Here is a 25216-nt window from a genome sequence, read left to right as displayed (position 1 = left end):
CTGATACTGTGGCTCTAGCTGGCGTGGATAGTTGCTCATACTGTCAACCACTGGTTTTCCTGTGTGAAATTCAGTTACAGGATGTTGCCATATAGCTGAAATACTTCAGCGAAAAACAACATTCACTCTCTCACTCACTCTGAAATGTGCAAATGCTTCATTAAACACAGTCATAAAGTCAGAATACAAACCACAGTTGACAAATATGCTTGTGTAAATGTTAATTTGACTTAACATGCAACTATACATTAATGTCAACTGTCCACGAGGATGGATTAATGTCTTGATAACATGGTGCTCTGTAATATGGAAGACTACAGTTTACTTGACAAATAACGAAATCAATTTCTATTACATGAAGTTCAGGCTATGAATTCTAAGCGAGAACAGTATGTGACAACTATTTGGTACGACTTTGTTTACAAGGTGCAATTAGAGAGTGAGTATTGTTATTGTGCCAGAAGCTGTAAATCAAGCCATGTGGTCATCGGAGTGTTGCTGCACAATATCAACACTTGACTTCACAAGTAGGCGGGTCAGGTTGACTTCCTCAACCCTGTCCTCACACTGGTGTAAGAGGCTACTTAACATTCCCTGCGTTCTCACCAGTGTTTTCTGCATGTTGTCCATAACAGAACATTACATTGTCCTTAGGCTCGCAGTGGGTTTTTATTGCCTGGAATTATTTTTTGTTGATTTAATGTGTTACATTTGCAGGATATGCTTTACTTTTCCTAAGCAAGTGTCCAGGCTTGATATTTGATGGACTGAGGCACCATTAACTGGACATTTAATCAATGCCTGGGATATTTATTTACATTATTGCTGTGCTCAGTAAATGCTCTCTACGATCTACTGATTAATTTAACTGACCTGTGGAGATCCGGGGTAGAATAGGTCTTCAGCAACCCATTCTTGCCCTAAACGGCAACTATGCTTGTCATAAGAGTTGACTAATGGGATCGGGTGGTCAGGCTCGCTGACTTGGTTGATGGATGTCATCATATCCCAATTGCATGGATTGATGCTTGTTATGTCAATCACTGGATTGTCTGGTCCAGACTTGATTATTTACAGATCGCCGTCATATAGCTGGAATATTGCTGAGTGCGGTCTTAAACAACAAACAGAACAAAAAGATTAATTTAAGTATTTCATCTGATAACATTTTGTAATGAAACAGTATAGACAGCTTAATCGCTGTCTCGTGCTTACACATGAGTAAGTGGAATACCAAAACGGTTTTAGGTGGTTATAAACAGCAGTGGTAGAAATTGCATGCTGTGGTATGCTTTGGTATTGCATGCGTGCATGTTGAGGGTTATCAGTGGTAGATGCTAGTATGAGGCCCCTTGACCTCGTTGTGGCATTGTCATTATTACAGTTGTCCTTTAGGAATGATGATGATGATGATGATGTGCGGTCATTTCAGTGACATACAGCCATATCATTGTATATGAATTGTGACCGGCCATGAAATTAACATTGAGTAATTTTGTGTAACATGGCATGATCCCACAGATAAAGAATGCAAATTTAGCAGCTTATTTCGCTTTGCTTAATGATCATGTAGAGTATTGTTATGTGAATGACATGCTTTGTGGTAAATACAAAATGTTTTGTTAGAAACGATTTGTTAAAGATACTTGTGACATGTCTGCTTGATGGTGGGCGTTTACATGGATATTGACCAGTTCAGAGTGAGATATGACTGGTTTGATTGTCTTCAGGTGGATGACCCAAAGGAAGACTTCAGTGACCTGCCTCCCAATCAGCGTCGGAAGAAGCTGCAGCAGAAGATTGATGCAATCAAGAAGGAAATGGCCAAAGAACAGGCAGAAAGGTACTCTAGGGTTGTGGGAGGGTGGTAGTCCTTGGGGGTAAGACAGGCAGAGAGGAACTGTAGGGTTGTGGGAGGGTGGTAGTCCTTGGGGGTAAGACAGGCAGAGAGGTACTGTAGGGTTGTGGGAGGGTTGTAGTCCTTGGGGGTAAGACAGGCAGAGAGGTAATGTAGAGTTGTGGGAGGGTGGTAGTCCTTGGGGGTAAGACAGGCAGAGAGGTACTGTAGGGTTGTGGGAGGGTTGTAGTCCTTGGGGGTAAGACAGGCAGAGAGGTACTCTAGGGTTGTGGGAGGGTGGTAGTCCTTGGGGGTAAGACAGGCAGAGAGGTACTGTAGGGTTGTGGGAGGGTTGTAGTCCTTGGGGGTAGGACAGGCAGAGGTAATGTAGGGTTCTGGGAGGTTGGTAGTCCTTGGGGGTAGGACAGGCAGAGGTAATGTAGGGTTGTGGGAGGGTTGTAGTCCTTGGGGGTAAGACAGACAGAGGTAATGTAGGGTTGTGGGAGGGTGGTAGTCCTTGGGGGTAGGACAGACAGGTAATGTAGAGTTGTGGGAGGGTTGTAGTCCTTGGGGGTAAGACAGACAGAGAGGTAATGTAGGGTTGTGGGAGGGTGGTAGTCCTTGGGGGTAGGACAGACAGAGGTAATGTAGAGTTGTGGGAGGGTTGTAGTCCTTGGGGGTAGGACAGGCAGAGGTAATGTAGGGTTGTGGGGGGTTGCTAGTCCTTGGGGGTAAGACAGACAGAGGTAATGTAGGGTTGTGGGAGGGTGGTAGTCCTTGGGGGTAAGACAGACAGAGGTAATGTAGGGTTGTAGTCCTTGGGGGTAAGACAGACAGAGGTAATGTAGGGTTGTGGGAGGGTGGTAGTCCTTGGGGGTAGGACAGACAGAGGTAATGTAGAGTTGTGGGAGGGTTGTAGTCCTTGGGGGTAAGACAGGCAGAGAGGTAATGTAGAGTTGTTGGAGGGTTGTAGTCCTTGGGGGTAGGACAGGCAGAGAGGTAATGTAGGGTTGTTGGAGGGTTGTAGTCCTTGGGGGTAGGACAGACAGAGGTAATGTAGGGTTGTGGGAGGGTTGTAGTCCTTGGGGGTAGGACAGGCAGAGAGGTAATGTAGAGTTGTGGGAGGGTTGTAGTCCTTGGGGGTAGGACAGACAGAGGTAATGTAGGGTTGTGGGAGGGTGGTAGTCCTTGGGGGTAGGACAGACAGAGGTAATGTAGGGTTGTGGGAGGGTGGTAGTCCTTTGGGGTAGGACAGACAGAGGTAATGTAGAGTTGTGGGAGGGTGGTAGTCCTTGGGGGTAGGACAGGCAGAGAGGTAATGTAGGGTTGTGGGAGGGTTGTAGTCTAGTCCTTGGGGGTAGGACAGACAGAGGTAATGTAGGGTTGTGGGAGGGTGGTAGTCCTTGGGGGTAGGACAGGCAGAGAGGTAATGTAGAGTTGTGGGAGGGTTGTAGTCCTTGGGGGTAGGACAGACAGAGGTAATGTAGGGTTGTGGGAGGGTTGTAGTCTAGTCCTTGGGGGTAGGACAGACAGAGAGGAACTGTAGGGTTGAGGGAGGGTGGTAGTCTAGTCCTTGGGGGTAAGACAGGCAGAGAGGTACTCTAGGGTTGTGGGAGGGTGGTAGTCCTTGGGGGTAGGACAGACAGAGGTAATGTAGGGTTGTTGGAGGTTGGTAGTCCTTGGGGGTAAGACAGACAGAGAGGTAATGTAGGGTATTGGGAGGGTGGTAGTCCTTGTCGGTAGGACAGACAGAGAGGTTATGTAGGGTTGTGGGAGGGTGGTAGTCCTTGGGGGTAGGACAGCCAGAGAGGTAATGTAGGGTTGTGGGAGGGTGGTAGTCCTTGGGGGTAAGACAGGCAGAGAGGTAATGTAGGGTTGTGGGAGGTTGGTAGTCCTTGGGGGTAAGACAGGCAGAGAGGCACTGTAGGGTTGTGGGAGGGTGGTAGTCCTTGGGGGTAGGACAGACAGAGGTAATGTAGAGTTGTGGGAGGGTTGTAGTCCTTGGGGGTAGGACAGACAGAGGTAATGTAGAGTTGTGGGAGGGTTGTAGTCCTTGGGGGTAGGACAGACAGAGGTAATGTAGAGTTGTGGGAGGGTTGTAGTCCTTGGAGGTAGGACAGACAGAGGTTATGTAGAGTTAAACTGTTACAGGGATAGCTTTGTTTCAACTTGAGATTATATAGGACTTGCTGTTACAGGGGTAGCTATAATTCAGCTTGAGATTATATGGGACTTGCCTTTACAGGGATAGCTATAGTTCTACTTGAGATTACATGGGACTTGCCTTTACAGGGATACCTTGAGATTACAGTGAAACACTGTTGTGTCAAACTTACTGTTGTCTGGAAGTTAAAGCATTGTCCCTGCATGTTCCTTCTTTATTTATCATTTTGGGTTGTGTGGAACCTCAGTATTTACATAGGTCTCTCAACTTCAACACAACAGTGTTTGACTGTATCCATGGCTTGCTGTTACAGGGAAGGCATGTTGAAGATGAAAGATGTTTATGCAAACAACCCGGCTCTAGGAGATCCAAGTACCTTAGATAAGAAAATAGAAGAAAATGCTCAAAAGATAGATGATCTACGGCAAGATCTGCAAAAGTTTGAGGTGAGTGAAAACACGTTGATGCCATTTAAACAATATGATTCCAAGTACAGACACAGGGGGCAGGTGGACACACAGACACGTCAGTTAGATCACTCTTGTCAATCAGTAGGTCCGTAAACATATAACATTATACTGGAGAGTTCTTAAGGATTGTCCCAAAACCTTACTTGCTCTGTCTGACGGCTATAGGTGTTGCCAGTATACCACAATTTGAATTACGTATGAAAACTTCCGACAATATGTTTGGAAAATACTGGTGTATATTGGGTTTTTCAAAATCATGCATATTTTCATCTTGTTGGCAAAATGTACATCAGTGACAACTCCAGTTGAAATTATGAAATTAGCATCTGATTCCTGTGATCGAAGAAGCAAATTTATTCACGACCAGCCTCCTGTATATGATCTGTCTATTACGTTTGTGTTGTGGTCAGAGTAACATCCAACAAAATGGTGGACTACTACAAAGTTGTCAAAAAACTGCAGGGGAAGTGTGATGTATGTGACCTTTTTTATTATTTTGTTACAAATTACAAATGAAAGAAGGCATGCAATATATCGTGGTATGTATCGCAATACATGAATCATTATTGCAATTTATGGCAATACAAAAGGCCAATACCCATCACTACTGACTACGTAAATCTACCTACTGTGTTCATAGAGATGACTTGCTTGCTGAAATCAGTGGCTTGGATAAACAAGTGTCCGGCAATAATGAGTTTCATGTTCAACATTGTCCCTAAATTATTTCCAGGCTATCGAGGTTCCACGAAAGTCAGCATTCAACTTACTAGGTAGTGTGGACATATTGAGTGATGAAAGGAGTGTTTGTGTTATGTGTTCCAGAATTATCTAGGTGAGGCTGATGGTAAACATCGGCGCCACAGTACGTCTAACGAGTCGCTGTCCCCAAGTGTGTCAGATGGCAGTACCCCAGCCAGTCAACAGCAGGTCTCCGAGCCAGGAACACCAAACCTGCAGCATAATGTGTATGCGTAAGTATATGCTGTCAGTGTCTGTCACATCATGGTGCTGTGGGGGCACGGGGTGCCCAGTCGTCTAAGGTGCCGCAGTTTGCCGTGGGTTTGAATCCTGGTTCGCCCTGGTAATGTTTACTAGATTTGTAAGCAGCACATCCGAGCTTGTGGGTTTCACCAAAGTGGTAACTTCTAAAAACCTGAATCACTTCGGGCTTTCCTATTGACTTGAAGTGACATCACAAGTGGAATAAGTGACGTCACGATCGGAACCAATACCGGAAGTGACGTCATAGATGACACCTTTATGACTTTTGAGAGACCGGAAATGACATCTAGAAAGGAAATGAAGTCATTTAGACCCGACGTGACCTGTACATGGAAGAGGTCGTCCAGAGTGCTATTAGGGATACGACTAATGATGTATAGTTGACAGTGAGGAGGACTTCTGATGAAAATCTGATTGTTTAGTTTTTAGTGTGGTCGCAGCCTGAATACAATATTGGGCAGTGATGTAATAGAGGTAGTATTCCAAGAATTATTAACAATAACAATTGTTTTGATGTTGATACAAATGTTACTCTGAATATTTGCAATGTTCATTTCACATCCATAGAAAACAAACATCTAGCTGAACCTTACATATGATATGTACCTCTGATATTTATGTTTCTGTGTGGAAACTTCACTGTATCGTAATTTGAAACTGCCTCCCACTCACTGCTAACGTCTCATACTGACCTTCTGTTTCAGGCCTATTGATGGAGATGAGGAGGGGGAGGATGAGTTTGAAACGTTTCCTATCATCGGAACCTGTCGGGCATTATATCCTTTTGATGGTGAGTTCTACAACTGTAGCAAAGCCCATTCCAACTTTCATCACAACATCCGTACCAAAGTAGCTTGATGCTGATTTATCTTTATGTACACGTGTTGACCATCTGTCATTAGACAGCAGAAAACACAGTCCTCCTAAATAAGACCGCCTCCATGGTCTTGTTGAAACAGGATCTGCCCGGAGACGTCATGCCAATAGACGTTCAAAGAAGGTAGTTGTTTTTATCCTGCCTGACACTCAGTAGTTTGGGGACAAGACAAGGACTGGTCGGCTCGGAGTCAGTATACTGTGTCTGAGTGGAGTGTCCATGTTGAACTGCGGCATGGTTTCTCAGTGGGTTAGCACTATAAGACTGGCAATAGTTCGTACTAATACAGGAAGACACGCAAACGCATGCACGTCGCCATATAAGTGCAATAGTCTTTAACATGACATTAACCCCATTTCACTTTACCTTACCTCTCCCAAATAAACACACCCTGTTGCTGTGGTTTTCAGGAAGCAGCGAAGGGTCGATCTCCATGCTGGAGAATGAAGAGTTCAACATCATAGAGGCTGACCAGGGCGACGGGTGGACGCGGGTCAAGCGGGACGATACCTCCGAGGGCTTCGTGCCGACATCCTACATAGAGGTCCACCTGTACGATCAGGATCAAGTCTAGCACACCATATAGCATTACTCTAGTTCACAGACCTGAAAGATGTCACTGTCGGTTGTTAAAATGAGATCTCCAGGATGCAAGCTGCTGATTGAGTGTCGTGTTTCATAACCAGGAGAACATTGAGGTGTCTGGAGCGGGCAAATCCCACTAGTGTTTGGAACAGACCGTCTCCATAGTTCCTTCATCAAGCCATGCTAGAAAATGCACCGTCCTGTTTGAACAGACTGAGAGCCGACTTGGAATGTGTGAAAGTACTATCATCAGGTGACAAGGTAACCTAGGTCATCTTTCAGGTGGTCAGTCCACAGCTCCATGCTTGCAATCAGTCAGATGCCTGCGCAGGTCCATCAGGTGATGGAGAAGCCCTAGCTTGCGTTGTCATCGGTTACACAGCTACGTAACATTCACCTTGTGATTGCATCAATTATCAAGCTACATAGATGCATCTTATGACCTTGTACGGGACAGGGTTGCATCAGTTCGTAAGCTAGTAAGATTCACCTTGTGACCTTGTGGGTACAGGAGATGACTGATGATACCTTCCACTGGGCAGTATCTGCCTGAAGCAGCTTCAACCTCTCCCACTACAGTCCACGGTCCATGATGCTGTGTCACGCCATTGCTGTCCAGTGTCCATCTGCTTCATCTAGTAACTAGGTCAGTCAGATCTATGTAGGGTAGGGTTGATGGTGTCATTACTTCATGCGGTGAGATTACCCATCGGAGTCCAACACTGCATTAAGTTAACCCTGCAACACATCACCCACCCAGCTTCATCAACATCATGTATAACACCTGCTTCAAATGCTGACCGCAACATCATGGACCCTGAGCAAGACCGAAGAAGGATGCGATTTGATATAAATGTGTTCTGTAGTTTTCTAGAAAGAATGTATGTATACAAGAGTCACACAGTTGTCGAGGAAACGTATTGATAATGGACAAAAGAGGATTGAATGAAGAAAGTTGCCTCTTGATGTAGATTTGAATGATGGAGTAAGGTTTAATCTTGCTGATGTTTGAAAGGCAGCTCTTTGGTAACAGATATTAGAAGACTGCTGACAATGCATTTACATTGTGTGCTGTTTACGATGTGTTGGTGGTCAGATTGGATATTAATGCTGCAACATCAAAGGGCTGTCTTTCGGCTTCATCTCCGACTGTAGTTTGGGGAGAGGTTCATGTTACGCTGATGATTAAATCGTGCAATCAAATTCTCTGGCTGGAGATAAACAGATCAACTTTTTTAAACGATCAAGGTACACTTTATACCTTTTTAATCTGTTTGATATATGTAGTCATTCATGTTGTATATATTTGATACTAATGTACTTATGCTGGCTTGCTGTTCGCTGTTGTTGTTGCTGCTGCTGCCTGCACAGATCATCAGCATTCAGTCGGGATACAGCAAAGGGCACCTGTTGACTGCTGGAGAAGCCTGTGAAAGTAGGGGAAGTAACTCTATAGTAGTGATGCTCTTCCAATGAAGGCCGAGAAATTTGATAGAATTATGCACTCAAATTTGAAAACAGGAAAGCACCTCTGTAACGATTAATTGAATTGAGCACGTGCTTTTATGTAGCTGGATGATTAATATGTTGAATTCTTGTCATGTTCGGAAATTCTTCAAAACATCTTTTTCACAACATCATATTGTTTTAGTATCTACACAACTTGATTAAGAAAAAAGGCCTTTATTGTGTTGACTGAAGTCAACAGTCTTGATAGACATTTGTCTAATGTAGAAATATATATGGACAACATACACACTACAGGAATATCCCCTACTGAGGAATGTCCACGTTGGTATCCCGACAAAATAGACTTGCTTTTAGCCCTTTGTCCTTCCCATGTGATCTTGTTTTAGCTCTGCGTCATGTACAGCATGCACATAACTTCTTAGTTGACGAGGATGCAGTTGTGTATAATATCATGCTGTAATTTGTGATGCTATATTATTTAAATCATTACTGTTTGTGCTTGTTAATGATTCCTCCCCGGCAGTGCAGGCATCTGGTAACATACAGCTTATGTGGTTAGCCCAGTAGCAACAATGTCTTGTGTTGGTGACATTGGGTGGTTTGGTAGGGTAGCCTCATGGTTCATGCACTTGCTCCTTCACCTAGACGGTCCAGGTTTGACTCCTTGTTGGATTGCCTTTGGTGTTTCTTCGGACATCCATCTGACACTTTGGACCCACTTTTAAGTGTAGTCTAAGTCAGAGTTTCAGTGTGGGTTGGAATAGCAGATCCACTCACATCATGATCCTTGGTTTGTCCAGCAAGTACTGAATGTATGCAACTTGGCCATAACCAAACCAAACTCCTTTCTTTCATCACTATGTTGGTGCACCTTATTGACACTTGCTCCTGTCATACTTTCATTGTTTGCTTGAGGGCTTGTTCTGAACGACAACAGACAGTGTCTGGGCTTTGTTTTTATGTGTTTGTAAACTTATCAGAACCTGAAAGGATTTTGGAATTAGATTTCGAGAAAGGGAATTCATTTTGTATTGCAAATCATAATCACTCTCTCTGTCAATAAAATTGACTTGACAGCCATCTGTGACATATCGTCATTTAAAACATCAGCATGTTTTTAGCTGCTATGATTGCAGGTCATTTGTCCGTGTCTTCTAGTTTGTCAAATGAAATGTTCAGGTGAAAGACTTAGAGAGGTCCATGGTTTGAGGCGACTGGAAGTACATGTCTGATGATTACAGTCGTTGTCAACCATATTACGATACACCCGTGGCTGATACAAACAACCCTGTTTAGCCTAGAGCCAATTGTGCTGAATAATGCCAAAATGGTTGGTACTAATCTGACAAAGCAGTCGTGTTCAATAGTGTGTGTTGCTATGACAACCCAGGACATTTTATTCCATGTGGCTGGAATGTTGAACTAAAATACACTAGCATCCAAACACCCACCTACATCCTACATCCTACTCCTACTCCCAAACCACCATCAATCTCTCCCTCTCATCCACACCCTACCACCGACCCACCCACACATATTCCACCCATCCACCGAGGTTCCTCCCTCCCACCAAGTTAGATGTAACTCAGTGTCAGTCTCACAATATTGCCACCCACCCATTAACTCAATCTTCCAGACATCCACATACCCTCACTCACTAGACAAGTTTTGTTTCTGTTTAATGCCTCACTCAACAGTATTCCAGCTATATGACGACGGTCCGTAAATAATGGAGACTGGACCAGAAAATCCAGTGATTGATGTCATGAGCATCGATCTACGCAACTGGTATACGATACCATGCATCAACCAGGTCAGCAAGCCAGACCCCCCTTTCCCGTTTGTCGGCTCTTACGACAAGCAGCAAGCATGGGTTGCTGAAGACCTATTCTTACCCAGATCTTCATGGGCATCCATGCTGAAGACCCTGTTCAATTGCCCTTATGGGTAAAGTGTGTGAAGCCCATTTTGGTGCCCCCTGCTATCATATGGCTAGAATGTTAAGTTAAACCCTTCTCACTCACTCACTCACTACCTATCTTACCCACCCAAACACTTGTAAACCAACCCACCTACAACACAAACCCATACACTGACACTGACACTCATAAACCCACCCACCCACCGACACTGACACTCTAACACTCACCCACATGGAGTAGTTGGGTCACTGCTTGACTGACTGATAATATATCACAAAGCGTATTGTAAAGTTGCCTGCACTCGAGTTGCGGACTGAAGACTCCCTGCCTGTTACTCTCTGCAGAAGCTGTTATCACTGTATATTATTTGTTTATACGGGGAGAAAGATTCCTACATTGTTACGTCGATATAACCTAGATCAATATCGTCCTACCTGATTGTATACAAAGCATGAGGTCAGTGACCTCACTTTGACATTTCCCTTTCCTTCCTGCAAATACTTGCTTGTCCATCAGTGTGGCTTTTACCTGTGCTATGCAACAATATGGGTTCGCAAAATGCATGATTTCTGTGAATGAGGCATCGTAATTAAGCCCTACCCTTAATTAGCTAATGAGGAAGAAGAAACGAGTTGTTTTTTATTCTTGGGTACTTATCATGTACAAAACACTCCTGCTTTTCGTCAAAGATGAAAATTGTGGTCTAAGTTTACTCACTTCAACAATATCTAGGTCACCTGCACTAAATTGTAAGTCATCTGCATTAATATGTAGAATACCTGAACTAATGTAGGTCATCTGCGCTAAATCGTAAGTTAAATCCTCGAGAACGAAATGTCCTTATTTTTATTGCTAATGTTTACAACTTGTTTTACTTGTTCGCATTGTGCAATAGTCTACCATTTGCAAAAAGCAGATGTCAAGAAGCTGAACTCCTGAACAGATCTATATACCCGAGCTGTTCCTCTTAGCAGTGTGTATATAGTCGTTTGCTAGAGCTTTCTGCTGTTTGTTTGAAATCGTCAGTAGGGTCTTTCTACTGCATTGATCTGTGATGAAGGTGCAACATTTGTTTGTGTAATGATAATTATTGATTACTTTGTTTATTCCGTCTCAACCCATTTGGGCCCCTTCAACAAAGGGGGAACGGTGGGGTAGCCTTGTGGTTAAACAGGGGTGAGAATCTGCCACGGATCCGTGAATTTCCACAAATTTTAGTGACAACAAATTTCTTAAAATCTGATGGTTTTCCCTCATAAACACCCCCAAATTATGGACCACGCTCCATTGCAAAGAAGTTTCAGCTGAAAACGAAAATATCCGTTCTCATCCCTGGTTAAAGCATTCGCTCCTCACGCCAAAGACCCAGGTTCGATGGGTACAGTGTGTGAAGCCCATTTCTGATGTCCCCCGCCATGATGTTGCTGATTGCATGATTAGATCAGTGTTTCCAATTGTAACCTTAACCTTAGTAATAATAATTAATAATATTTTTGAAAATATCTGTCTGTAAGAGTTCTGCGTGGTAAACATAGACATTGTGCTGAGTCATCACTTAATGGAATGAGTTCTAGTGTCATTTCTAGCCCATTGCCTGGACTTCTGAATCTAATGGAGAGAAACAGTTGTATACGGCCATGATTAATCTGTAAATCGGGATCTTTGATTGGATAGTGTTTCTTTCTTCATGCTGTGGGGCTACACTGTTCAGGCCACACCAATTTTGTTTTACAATTGCTCCTTCCCCAAAAATTTAAAATGTGAATCAAATTGATTGTTTTTGTTGTTTTCACTTCTCTGTCAGTGTGTCAAGGCTGTGCATCTGAGGTGGACAACCTTTTTTATGTCACAGTCTGCTTCAAATTGTGACTGTCGACCACTACATCTCACAACACTGTCATATCACAACACTCGGTCACAGTGACTGTTGACAACAACGGTAAAAGTCGACAACCACTGTGAAAGTCAACAATTGTGTTGAATGTTGTTCAAGGTGAATGTTGACGGCCACAGTGAATGTTGACAACAACGGTAAAAGTCGACAACCCCTGTGAGCGTCAACAATCGTGTTGAATGTTGTTCAAGGTGAATGTTGACGGCCACAGTGAATGTTGACAACAACGGTGAAAGTCGACAACCCCTGTGAAAGTCAACAATCGTGTTGAATGTTGTTCAAGGTGAATGTTGACGGCCACAGTGAATGTTGACAACAACGGTAAAAGTCGACAACCCCTGTGAGCGTCAACAATCGTGTTGAATGTTGTTCAAGGTGAATGTTGACGGCCACAGTGAATGTCAACAACCTCTGTGAAGGTCATGTCGTGATCTGTATGGGCCCAATGGGAAGCAAGTTAAGGTACACTCAACTTATGTCAACTTTTATCTTTCAATCAGCCTGTTTTGCAGATCTCATACTTAGATAATGTGTTCCTTTATGATTGTGAATAGTCTCCCGATCTGTCTGACCTCCCTGTCTCCCCACAGTCTCCCCACAGTCTCTCCACAGTCTCTCTTATAGTGATAATCCAGTTGGGTTTTTTAAGCATTTCTCTCATGACATTGACATTCTCGCCTCCTTGTGACCTGGGATAAAACTATTTACAGAATTGACTGGTATTGAATTATGTGTATTCAAAGTAGTGAAATTGTTCATATAGAATTAATATCAGTGTTACTGGATAGAGTTGAGAACTTAGTAATGAACATTGTTCAGGATTATTACCTGTAGGCAACAATTAGGTACAAAATGTGAGATTGGTGATTGTGTGTTTCCTGGTTCTGAGGAAAATGGTTGTTAGCTTGGGGAAATGTGGGTGAGCTTCATGCTGATATACGCCTTGTGGTAAATAGATCCTGTTTCACAAAACCATGTGTGCTGGAGTGGTGGGATAGCCTGGTGGTTGAGGCGTTTGGTCTGATTAATATAGGAAACCCATTCTTTACTTCCCCTGCCAACATATTGCCGGGACATGACTCAAGCCAACATGCTACCATACATGCTCACTCACTTGTTAGAATGTCCATTGGAGCTTCAGTACTCGAACCTAGCATGGAATGTTTGATTACTAACGCAAGTCCATGTTGAAGTTAAAGGGTAGACTTAACTGACAATTGCTTTGTGAGACGAGATGAAGGTCACGGAAAGAAGCCTTTTCATTACTTCTTTGGGTCTGATTTTTGTCTATTCACCACACAGGCGTTTGTCAAAGCAACATTGTCATCCTATTTTTGCCATTTTGCTATTATTATTTTTTTCAGGGAAAGAAGGTCTATGTAAATAGGGGCATTACTCTTTTCCTATGATAATGTACTCAAGGCTTGTTTTTTGCTGCATGATTTTCCACTATGTGGTAGTATCTGGATTAACGGGGTTTATCAGTACATGTAAGTAGGCCACAGTCAAGATGCTCCTTTTGTCCACTGCAAAGGGTATCAAGGTCAAGGTTAGGGGCATCAAGGTCAAGGTTAGGGGCATCAAGGTCAAGGTAAGGGGCATCAAGGTTAAGACAATAACTTTTTCAGTCTTTTAACACTTAATGGTAACAATAAGAAATTTATCTTAAATGCAGATCTTCATCACTCTCAAATTTCATCTTAATTATTCATCTATGCATTACCACAAGTTAGAAATGTCATTGTAATGCCAGTGTAGGCATTCACAGTATGATAGTGCCAGACATTGCAATATGTGTACATATCTGCCTGTATTGGGTATGATGCTTTATTTGGCCATGGATGCTGTAAGAATCGTATTGACTGTTACTGGTACACTTTACACTCATCGTAACACTTCTAGTCTTCAAACTTGTTTGTCAGTATTCCTTCAATTGTCACTAATGCCACAAGATTGCTTTTCCACAAAAGATGCCTACATTATTTCCTGTACATGTGTTTTTAATACATATTTTCTTCAAAATATTGTGCTGTGCAATGTTTTCTAAATCCTGAATGTTTTCAGATTTATTTCCGAGATGAATGTTTTCTGTAGAAGCTCCCGCTCCAGCTCCAGCTCCAGCTCGGACTCAAGCAGTCAGTGCTGCTTCATTCCCATACCTCAGTTCAACAGGGGTATGGTTGACATTGTAGCTTACCAACACACTAGTGTCTACCGTTTCACTTCAACATTATTTATTTGCTGGACCACACTGAACAGATGGAGATTATGTGGGTATTTACAGCATGTGTTCATCTGCTCTTTCTCCAAAGGCTGTATCATGACGGTGTTCTGTGTGGGTACACATTGATGTCATGTATTCACACTAAGTGTCATGTGCTGCTGTTAGTGTTAAGCTTCCATCATCCAATTTGACCAGTGCCAAAGAAATTCCTCTGTGTTTATTGTTGTAGCACTACTAATGTTGTAGGGAACTCTTGATTCTACCTTGTAATTTACACCAGTTTATTTAGCTGAGATCGATTAAGATTTTTAAAGTAACCTACAGATTTTTGTAATATGTTTTCCTTGATTTCATGTCATGAAAATCACTTCCTAAGATACCACTATTGATCAGCCATTGTTAAAGATGGTGGTCAAGTTTGTCATTACATGCTTGATAAAATCACATCCTTAGTTTAATTTCTGTAAACTAATTCTAATTGAAAGTCTTTTTGATACAATTTCTAGAAAATGATTGAATCTATATACTAACTTTGACAGGTGGCAGTATTCAGTGTATACGTGTGACAGATACTTGTAATTTCTAAACAATCCTTGCCCTTCAGTGTACAGGCTGTGCTGGATGGCTCTACTTGGCTTTGCATAATGCTGTTCTTGTTATACCGTGGTGATTCTATATAGACCTGATCAAAAGCTAGCACTAATCGGAACCTTACTGTATAAAGGGTAAATAATTGTAACATTGTTTCTTAGACTTCTGTACATAATAAATACTGCCCAGCCTCATCATATTGCCCGTGTTGCTTGTCTCTTTGTTTCATTCTGGTCATCCTGTGTTCCTTACTAACTGGAACATCAGGATCTGAGTCTCAAACCACTCCTACAAACACAGGGGCGGTCTGGTAACCAAGTGGTTAAAGCCTTCGCTCGTTACGCGGAAGACCCACTCTTGTAAACACAGGGTGCTGGGACCTTGACTGACAATAGAATCTCCACCCACTCTTGCAAACATTTGGTTCTGGCAGCTAGACTGATCCAGAATCTCCACCTGATCTTCCAAACACAGGGTGCTGGGACATTGACTGACAACAGGATCTCCACCCACTCATCCAAACATGGGGTGCTGGGACATTGATTGACAACAGATCCTCCACCCACTCATCCAAACACGGGGTTGTGGGAGCTAGACTGATCCAGAATCTCAACCCGATCTTCCAAACACAGGGTGCTGGGACCTTGACTGACAATAGAATCTCCACCCACTCTTCCAAACATGGGGTGCTGGGACATTGATTGACAACAGAATCTCCACCCACTCTTCCAAACACAGGGTTGTGGGAGCAAGACTGACCTAGAATTTCCACCCACTCTTACAAATATTAGGTGCAGGGACATTGACTGACAATGGCATCTCTACCCACTCTTACAAACATGGAGTGCTGTGACCTAAACTGACCCAGAATCTCCAACTCATTCTTGCAAACGTGGTGCTGGGACACAGATTGACAACAGATCCTCCACCCACTCTTGCAAACATTGGGTTCTGGAAGCTAGACTGATCCAGAATCTCCACCCACTCTTACAAACATAGGGTTCTGGGAGCTAGACTGATCCAGAATCTCCACACACTCTTACAAACGTTAGGCGCTGGGACCTTGACTGACAACAGAATCTCCACCAACTCTTCCAAACACGGGGTGCTGGGAGCTAGACTGATCCAGAATCTCTACCCACTCTTACAAACGTGGTGTAACCGAGAATCCCCACTGGGGTGATTATAAAGCAGTCGAAGTGAAACAATCAGTTGACATTTCACATCTGCAGTGAGTTGGAAGTCATTGCCCTGATATAGTCAACAACAAGTAAATTCCCTACAGATCGTACATGCGATGCCACACGCCAGAATCGCGTCTATAGCTCAGACAGTTATGTATCACTTAGCTATTACAGTTATACAGCACAATCCTCGTGCAGCTCGAGCCAGGAATCGCAGCAGAGAGATAACCATACACCACGCGATGCCGTTTCACCCCAGTGGCAAGCGCCCGGGGGTACGGCCGAGAGGGTTTTACAGGCGCTTCTCAAGATTGTACGTGCGCTTCTCGGGAGGATGGTAATAGTACACTCACGTTTAAACCAAAACGACTACTCATTTAAAGATATTATCTATGAAATTCATCAATTGATCCCATCTGTAAAGCCTCCAAGCAATGGGGTAGAGGATCCAGTGTTTATTGAAAGAGCTGGTTATGAAAATCCTGCAGAAAAGAGGGAAGGTTTTCTTACATTTCCATATTCACCATTCACTGAAAATGTGGTCACAAAAATGAATGCGGATTTAAATGCCTCTACCAGTAGAGCTTTTAGAATTCTTTTTCCTCACAAAGAGAGACAATGTTATAAAACACACAATTGTCCATTCCCCACATCTCCTACCATTGATGATGAATATTTTGATCTGGTCAGACACCCAAATACCAAGATGAATGTTGAGATGAATAAATTCAAAGAAATTGACAGTGTTAACAAACAGATGATAAATATTAGCACGTATATGAACTGGTTTGCAGCAGGCATCAGACATGTACCCACTAATCAGATTCCAAAACTCCACTATCTCATTGGCATCTAAGCTTAATGAAAAGCGGTCGGCCAACACCCAGATTCACACAGATCCGCCTAAGCGCAGACATGTTATGTCGGGACGTGAGTCTTTTCGTGCCTCCACTTGGAAAAGCTCATCCCGTGCCAAACCAAGCCGAGGGAGACATGAGTCCCAAAGAGGTCGTGGTCATTCCTATACCAGAGGAAGAGGTAACCGCCGTTCGTGACTCTCTACACCCAAGAATCTCTCAGCCAAACCCTGTCGACCTTGCTATGTTAATGGACCTCGATTACCGGTTACCCAAATTCATCTTAACGCCTACCGCGGGACCAGTCGGCGGTCGTCTGTCACTATACGCCGAAAATTGGAAGTCAATTACGGACGACCCTTGGCTAATCGAAGTGGTAAAAAGAGGGTACAAACTCTATTTCCAACAGCGTCCGGAGCTTGTAGTCCACCCCAAAGGCCGACGTTTTCATCTAGTAGGGGCCAAGTTAGCGGCGGCAACTTTGTCTATGCGAGAACTACTAGACAAAGGGGCTATCAGCCTCTTACAAAAGTCAGGCACTACAAAGGGGATTTACTCTCCAGTTGTTCTGGTCCCCCAAAAGAACTCTACAATAATGCGCATGATAATAGACCTAAAGGTACTTAAAAGAGACTACCTATACGTCCACCAAAATTTCAAATGGAATCAGAAAAAAAGTTACGCAATTCCCTCTAACTAGGAGATTGGCTAGTCAGTCTGGACCTACAGGATGCCTACCTGCATGTACCTATTCACCCGAGTTGTCGACCCTACCTACGCTTTGCAGTAAACGGTCTAAGGTTCGAATTCAACGTGCTTCCATTTGGAATATCAATAGCGACATGGCTTTTTACACAGAGTATCACCCCCATCATCAGCTTCGCTCATCTAAATCTTGCAAGACTCCACGTCTATATAGACGATTTCCTCTTATCCGATCAAGAATTATTGCAGATACAGCAGAACACAAAAAGGTGTGAACTTGTAAACCTTTTAATAAGTAGAAACAGTGATATCTGTGACAGATTGACATGGGGCCTCCATTCAATAAGCATTCAAGGTGGATATTGTCCTACAACCATCCTCCCCAATGTAGGGGGCAGAGACAGGAGTGAAGTCATCACAACTCACACATGCAAACAGTAACTCTCATGCCTTGATGTTCCAGAACTGAATGATATGTAACATCTTCCAGACAATAAAGGCATGTACAAGCAATATTCCTGGCTCTTTTGAAATGAAACTTCTTTAATAGAATGCCAAAACTGTTTTGTCACATTTTAAACAATCTTAGAAATTCATCAGAAACTAATGTAGTATGTTTGACAGGCATTACTTAGAAGTTGACAGATGACAAAGTTGAGACAATATATGGCTAACAACTTCTTTATTTACTGTAAAGGCAACATTTCGGTATATATCCTTTTCCGCAAGGAAGTGGTGTGACGTATGTCTAGAGGGTGGGTTGGCACCCTCAAATGTGCCAGTCTAGAGCTAGGGTCCAAGACAAGCTAGGTGCCACTTACTGTGTGAAAGGTTGACCGTTGTTGTACTTGTTTCCTGTGAGGCGTGATCACTTGTGGCTTGCTAGGCTGTGTTCCTCATCCACCATGGTGCTGCAGTCCAGACAGGCTGGACATGTTGTTATGTTAATCTGATGTGTGTCAGTATCACAATGTATCACATTGTTTCAAAGGCAGTCTGTATATAGTCATCACATCTTTGTGAAACATGGCAAACAGGTAATAAAATCTGATATTATCACAGTCTGTTTGGTTGTTTGTCAAAGCTGATTGCTTGAAGCGAAAGGACATATCGTTCATTGTGGATGCCCAGCAGCAAATGAGTAACCATTTGCATAGATTATAATGAGAATGGAAAACCTTCCAGGTAGTATTTTAGTATAACATGCAGACACCTTTTTCAGGGAACTGAGAAAACAATATGTAACGGTTCAGGGGGTGGGTATTGGGGTACATCTCTGGTAGCGAATTGTGGATCACTCCCAATACCACCAACCACACAGTTTAAAGGGGAAGTGTACACGCAAAAATCACTTTCTTTCTTTTTCTAAACAAAACGCAATTTTAGAATTAGTTAGTATCTGTGTTTGAAAATATAAACTCATTTTTTTCACAGTGAAAGTAGGAAGCTCACAATAGTGTGAAAATGCTCTGCCGTTATGAGGCCTTCGTTTTTCGAGCTAAACAGGCCAGAGTTATCCCCCTTAGATTATGACGAAATTGGTGCCAATTCAACTGGGTCCCTGTCTATTCTCAACGCAAAAGATATCAAGAACCAGTTTGCGGTAAAACAGCATGGCCTACGACACACTCCGGCGCAGTGGTGACTCAGCATAACACTATGCTGGCTGGCATCTGAGACGCTAGAATCACACACCTGTACCTACACCACGTGAAGCGGCTCTAACAAAGCATGATGACGTCATGATGTTTATCAATTGGCACCAATGACGTCATATTGCAAGGGGCATAAGCCATGGTGTTTTTGTTCTGGAAATAGAACACTTGGTAAATGTGAAAAATGTAAATCGTTTTAATGCAAAAAATATGTTAATTAATTGTGATATTTTTATATTTTTGTCTATGACACTACTAGGTTAACACTTTTAATGTGGAAAAGGTACACGAAAAATAGGTTCATTTCCTTGTGAACTTGCCCTTTAACCCTCATGGTGCCTGGACGTCAGTCAGCCTGCAAACCGCTCAGTGGCACACTGTGCTGACGTCGCGGTTACAAAAACGTATACATTGTATCAAAAGTGTTGCAACGTCTTTATTTCTTCACACAGTGTAACCAAATTGTATAACATGCAACTCGAGTTGATTGTCTTTCCAACAGTATCTACAGTCACCAAATCCAAAAGATCTATGCACTGCCCAGCCATCGATAAATGTGCTGGTATTATAAGTTTCCTACTTTTCCACATTAATCGCACCCGAATATGGCAAGCAAAGTCAAGCAAGCGCCCTTGTTTGAAATGTAAATGACCAATAATTCATATCATTGGCAAGTACATGTCCTAACAGTGATAGACATATGATATTTATGTTGAAGTACACATTCACTGAGAATGTTCCGTGAGTTATATTTACCGATAAAAAATCCCGATGAAATTGTGCGTGTTTTTGACGTCAAAACAAAATTGACGGAAGCGGTCGTGATTAATTCATACGCAGACTGTTTTAAAGATTATGTCACAAAACGAATGACAGTTTGGAATGTATATCGTGAAGAAATCCCGGTTACGTCAATGTATGTTTCAATGACCGTGCTCTTTTATTAGTGATAAAAACAACTTCGGGGTAATTGACATCGTACATTTTCAAAGGACAAAATGTGAAAGATCGCTAAACAGCCCTAACAATACTCAAATTGACATCGCTCAATATCGGGCATCATCATTATTTCTTAATAATTAACAAGATTATACTAACGTAATACCACCCAAGAGTAAGTACATGTAGATTCAATCAAACTTGTTGAAACGTTTTCATGGGCAGCAAATCTATTCAACAAACCTATTTTCGATCACTCGCAACTCGGGCGCCATATGTCATTGTTTCACTATGGCCACCAGAAAACATACATCCTCGTATCAGGTCGTATTTCGCGCTAGGTTGCCTAACTTTGACCTTTGCTCAAAATATACTTGTATGGCCAGTCCATGAAATACCACTTTTTCTTTCGTTTATTCATTTGATTTATAAATACGACTTTAGAAGTGTATTTACACCTAGTTAGGTATATACATGTACATTTAAGGACATACGTGATAGTTTATTTCCACTAGTTTCCCATTCCATCCCATTCTACTAAAGGAAAAGTTTGAAATAGATAATGATCGTAGGCTAATGAAAGTAATGGAATTATTTGTCATAAAAGGAAAAATATATTCTTGGTATTGAACTTCGAAAATTTAACCAGCAAAATCTTTAATAAAATGGTTTATTATGTCTTTCCTTTTTTTCTTAATTTTGGCCTAGCTAAACAACAGCTTGGAGGGAAGATATACAAATTAAAATGGTGAAAAAACCCATAAGATTGTATTGATTTTGCTCTTAGACAAATATTTATTTAAAAAGAAAATCTGTTTCATACCTAGGATACAAAACAAAGTAGAATGTAATTACTACTATGTCACTGGTCGAAGTATTTGGTAATTTAGATAATGCAGAGTGAAAAAAGACATAAACATCAAAACGAAGTCACATTTACACTAAAACACTTTTTGTCTTTCAGAAATTGATTATCTATATATAGTGAGAAGATCTAATTACTTTTACTGTTTATGTTATAAATTAAACCATTCGAGATTCCAATAGATGAAGCTAAAATATTAAAAATCTAGGTGGTTTAATATTGGATCCATTTTGACAGCTTTCTCACTATACTCAACTAAATGCATATTATATTTTTGGAATATCAAGCCTTCAAAAGCACATGTCAACATACCAAAATTAGAAAACTGCGCCAAATAAGTCTAACACTGTTAGTCAAATGTTTCACTCGTCGGTCGCCGTAGACATTTTCCAATCGTGATGTACTAGATATGCTTTCTAGTTCAGTCAAAGAGAATATTGTTATTTGGAAAATGAAACCACGTGTATCCATTATACTACCACAACATTAGATCAGCTGTTTCATGCGACGTCATCCACGTCACAACACGCGAGGTCAAATCACGCGCACCTGTCCAGACGACAAATTCACAGCGGCGGGAAATCACCGACCGTCTATTAGCCTATTTGAATAAAATTGCAGATTGTAACGAAATAAAATTAATCCTACTCATTGCTTACATTTCAGATGACATATCAAATAAGAGTTGAAGACTTGCAATAGATTATCATACGTTAATCGAGAGTACAGTGTACATAAATAATTTGTAAATCTAATATTAATTTTTGATCTAATATCCATGGCAGAATGTTTGAAAACGAGCTATAATATATTCCATTTTCTGAAGAGATTAGTAATGTGTATTTGATGATATAAATGCATACACAATTGGTTATCAATTATCTTCTACAATCACAGCATGTACCATGTACATTAGACTCATGGAAAATACTATTTCAGCAAACCAATCACAGCGCCATTATCACAGTTTCAATGAAAGGAAAAACAAATCGAAGTCAAACTTAATAGCACAGCGTATCCATAAGCGGTTAATCCAAATACAAAAAGGTATTGATGTCATCATTGTAGAAGTTATGTTGATGTTTTCAGTAGTTGCATTATGTTTGTATCGCAAGTACCATCGACAGGAACGTTGGCCGAGCTACCACATGTGGAACCGGCCTTGACACAATTTGTTTACAATATGGCGTCGACTCACGTTAGATGTCGTGGCCACACTTTTGAAATCTCCATTTTCGACAAAATGTGAAACAGTTAGGGCAAGTCACTCACACGGTCAGGTTGTTTGAGCAATCACACATGACTCTTAGACATTTCATATGAAAAAAGTAGCAGTTATTTGTCTGAACGGGCGAGTATGTAGGACAACCGGTAAACAAGAAATCGCGGCACAGATATGATGCGAACGTGCCCTGTCGATCACTTCGGGCTTGGCCATTAAATGTTTAGGTTTTGATCATGAACCTCCTGCCCATAAGTATACACTATACCAACTTAATATTAACGATTATAGCTATCTTTCCATTTGATTTGAATATGTTCTGTTAATCAGCATCATAAACAAAAAGACAATCTGCACTGTTCGTATGTAGCGCCGTGCTAAATCGCCATGACACAGACGATAAAAATATGCAATACTTAACAAAAAACTTCCGTGGCCGACTAAACGTTAGTACTCTTACGCCAATAACTGTACAGTGGGGACTAGTAAATCTTTCTGACCAGTCCGATCAGATTTCTTTTTATAATTGGCTGTCTGATATAATAATAGTTACGTACATGTGACATGGGTGCATAATAAAAAATTCCTTCATTCGCATGAAGTTCAACATGGCAGAAAAAGATCGAGAAGCGCGGTAACCACATTACTAATCTCGCCATATTTCGCAATCCGTAGCACTGCATAAAATATGAGTTACACGTTACACGATATTAACGTTGAGATGATTAGAGTGATGATGGTTATAAATTCATTCAATGAACGTCATAAATGTAATGGAAATATACACTGTCGTTTTCTCATGTGTACCGACCATTCCGCCATTACCGATAGTCGATAAAAATATACAAAACGTGTAAATAAACTTGTTCATAAAGGAATGAACAGAATTGTATTTACGTGAATAAGTATACAGTTGCGAAAAATATGTCTTTCTGACCACTCAGGTCATAATTATTCTTATGAACAAGGATTTTGTCTGAAAATATTTACGTGTATGTGACATGGGTGCATAATCAAAATTCGCCGTCATTCGCTTGGTGTTCAAAGATGGCAGAAAAAGATCGAGAAGCGCGGTAACCACATTACTAATCTCGCCATATTTCGCAATCCGTAGCACTGCATAAAATATGAGTTACACGATATTAACGTTGAGATGATTAGAGTGATGATGGTTATAAATTCATTCAATGAACGTCATAAATGTAATGGAAATATAAACTGTCGTTTTCTCATGTGTACCGACCATTCCGCCATTACCGATAGTCGATAAAAATATACAAAACGTGTAAATAAACTTGTATTTACGTGAATAAGTATACAGTTGCGAAAAATATGTCTTTCTGACCACTCAGGTCATAATTTTTCTTATGAACAAGGATTTTGTCTGAAAATATTTACGTGTATGTGACATGGGTGCATAATCAAAATTCGCCGTCATTCGCTTGGTGTTCAAAGATGGCAGAAAAAGGCCGAGAAGAGCGGTAGCCACTTTACCAATCTCGCCATATTTCGCAATCCGTAGCATTGTATAAAATATGAGTTACACGATGTTAAAGCTAAGATGGTTGGGGTGATGATGGTTATAGTTTTGACTTTGCGCACTCAGTGTTAATATCAAAATTCACAGTTTAAAAAGGGCATTTTCTCGGGACCATATATGGTCCCCTGGCACTATGCGGGTGTGAAAAGTGAGGGACCATATATGGTCCCGTGGCACCAAGAGGGTTAAATTATTTAATTTTTCGAAGAATAATTTCACAATTAAGAATTGCACAATAACATTTATTAAATTACCAGAATATAATTATTCTTTTCAGTATTTCATTCAGTTAGGAAGATGTACAATAAATATAAAATACTTGAATGTCAACTCACATATCTCGGCTCGAACCGGCTTTCACTCTCGTATCAGAAAATCTACAACCGATCAAACTGTCAACAAAGTGACGTCATACCGGAAGTAGTCTCTCGCACGAGGATACGGTCGGTGGAACGTGGGGAAATTGCACTCCACCAGTGACAGAAGTTATTTTACTTCGAGTCACGGCTGTGTAGTAATATACAATGCATTTAGATGGACTAGATGCACTTTTGTAGCCATACAAGGCTGATTTAAGCCATTATGCTACAGGAAGTAGTTTCATGGAACAGACTCACGAATATAGGTGACGTCACACGAACTATCACGTTGCCAAATCGAAACAGGTGATTTAGAACGTGTTCACATTTTGTTTTTGCACATTAACAAACAGTCAGTAAGATCAGTGGTGATATACGTTAATTCATGTAGCAATAGCGTATATCTTTACGGTATGCTGTATCACATACAACATATACAATGTGATTCATCTCACTGTCTACTGACCGAAATGTACAAAAGGCTTGTACATTACAAATACTTTATTGGAATTTACACTGAACCCTGACGATGGTATTTTGACCAACTAGCTATGAGAAATTACTAAAAAAACCTGACCCTAATGAAGTAACGCCGAAACCCAAAAGCTTTGACTCTTTCTCAAAGGACAGTGAATCTGTAAGTTTCAAACACATACTTCACTGAAGGTAACCTACTGTTCTTATGACATAATGTCAACCAGTGCCAACATCATCATTGTGGGTTCCAACCCCAGTTCGCCCTGATTATGTTTCTTGGTTTGTCCGCACCATACCTGTACTCGTGGGTTTCATCAAAGTGGTAAACATCTGAGACCTGCATCACTTCAGGCTTTCCTCCCACAGTGGCGGTC

General features: G+C 41.6%; 1 protein-coding gene and 1 long non-coding RNA gene across 16 annotated transcripts in view; one reads left to right on the top strand and one right to left on the bottom strand.

Moving 5' to 3' along the window:
- LOC124141808 (cdc42-interacting protein 4 homolog) overlaps positions 1 to 15238 on the top strand; it is an 88711-nt gene extending 73473 nt beyond the window's left edge. For all 11 annotated transcript variants that reach the window (XM_046509947.2, XM_046509954.2, XM_046509955.2 and 8 more), the window contains 5 exons: positions 1731 to 1843; positions 4315 to 4447; positions 5297 to 5445; positions 6181 to 6266; positions 6764 to 15238. In XM_046509947.2, the coding sequence (XP_046365903.1) occupies positions 1731 to 1843; positions 4315 to 4447; positions 5297 to 5445; positions 6181 to 6266; positions 6764 to 6927 (645 nt within the window). In that variant the 3' untranslated portion in view covers positions 6928 to 15238. The remainder of the gene's footprint in view (positions 1 to 1730; positions 1844 to 4314; positions 4448 to 5296; positions 5446 to 6180; positions 6267 to 6763) is intronic.
- On the bottom strand, positions 1058 to 24785 carry LOC124141810. Of its 5 annotated transcripts, none has more exons than XR_007219327.1 (5): positions 24342 to 24785; positions 18607 to 18781; positions 7429 to 8365; positions 4174 to 5762; positions 1141 to 1787 (listed from the first exon to the last, which is right to left on the bottom strand). It is a non-coding gene; the product is annotated as an uncharacterized LOC124141810 (long non-coding RNA). The 5 variants fall into 5 exon arrangements; XR_007219326.1 differs by having other exon boundaries at positions 18607 to 18712; XR_006862076.2 differs by lacking the exons at positions 1141 to 1787; positions 18607 to 18781 and adding an exon at positions 1058 to 1114.
- Positions 24786 to 25216: the final 431 nt, after the last annotated feature.

Source organism: Haliotis rufescens, unplaced genomic scaffold (assembly GCF_023055435.1).
Source record: "Haliotis rufescens isolate VD_foot unplaced genomic scaffold, xgHalRufe1.0.p SCAF_8, whole genome shotgun sequence".
Taxonomy (NCBI): domain Eukaryota; kingdom Metazoa; phylum Mollusca; class Gastropoda; order Lepetellida; family Haliotidae; genus Haliotis; species Haliotis rufescens.
This window is presented reverse-complemented; position numbering and strand designations above follow the sequence as displayed.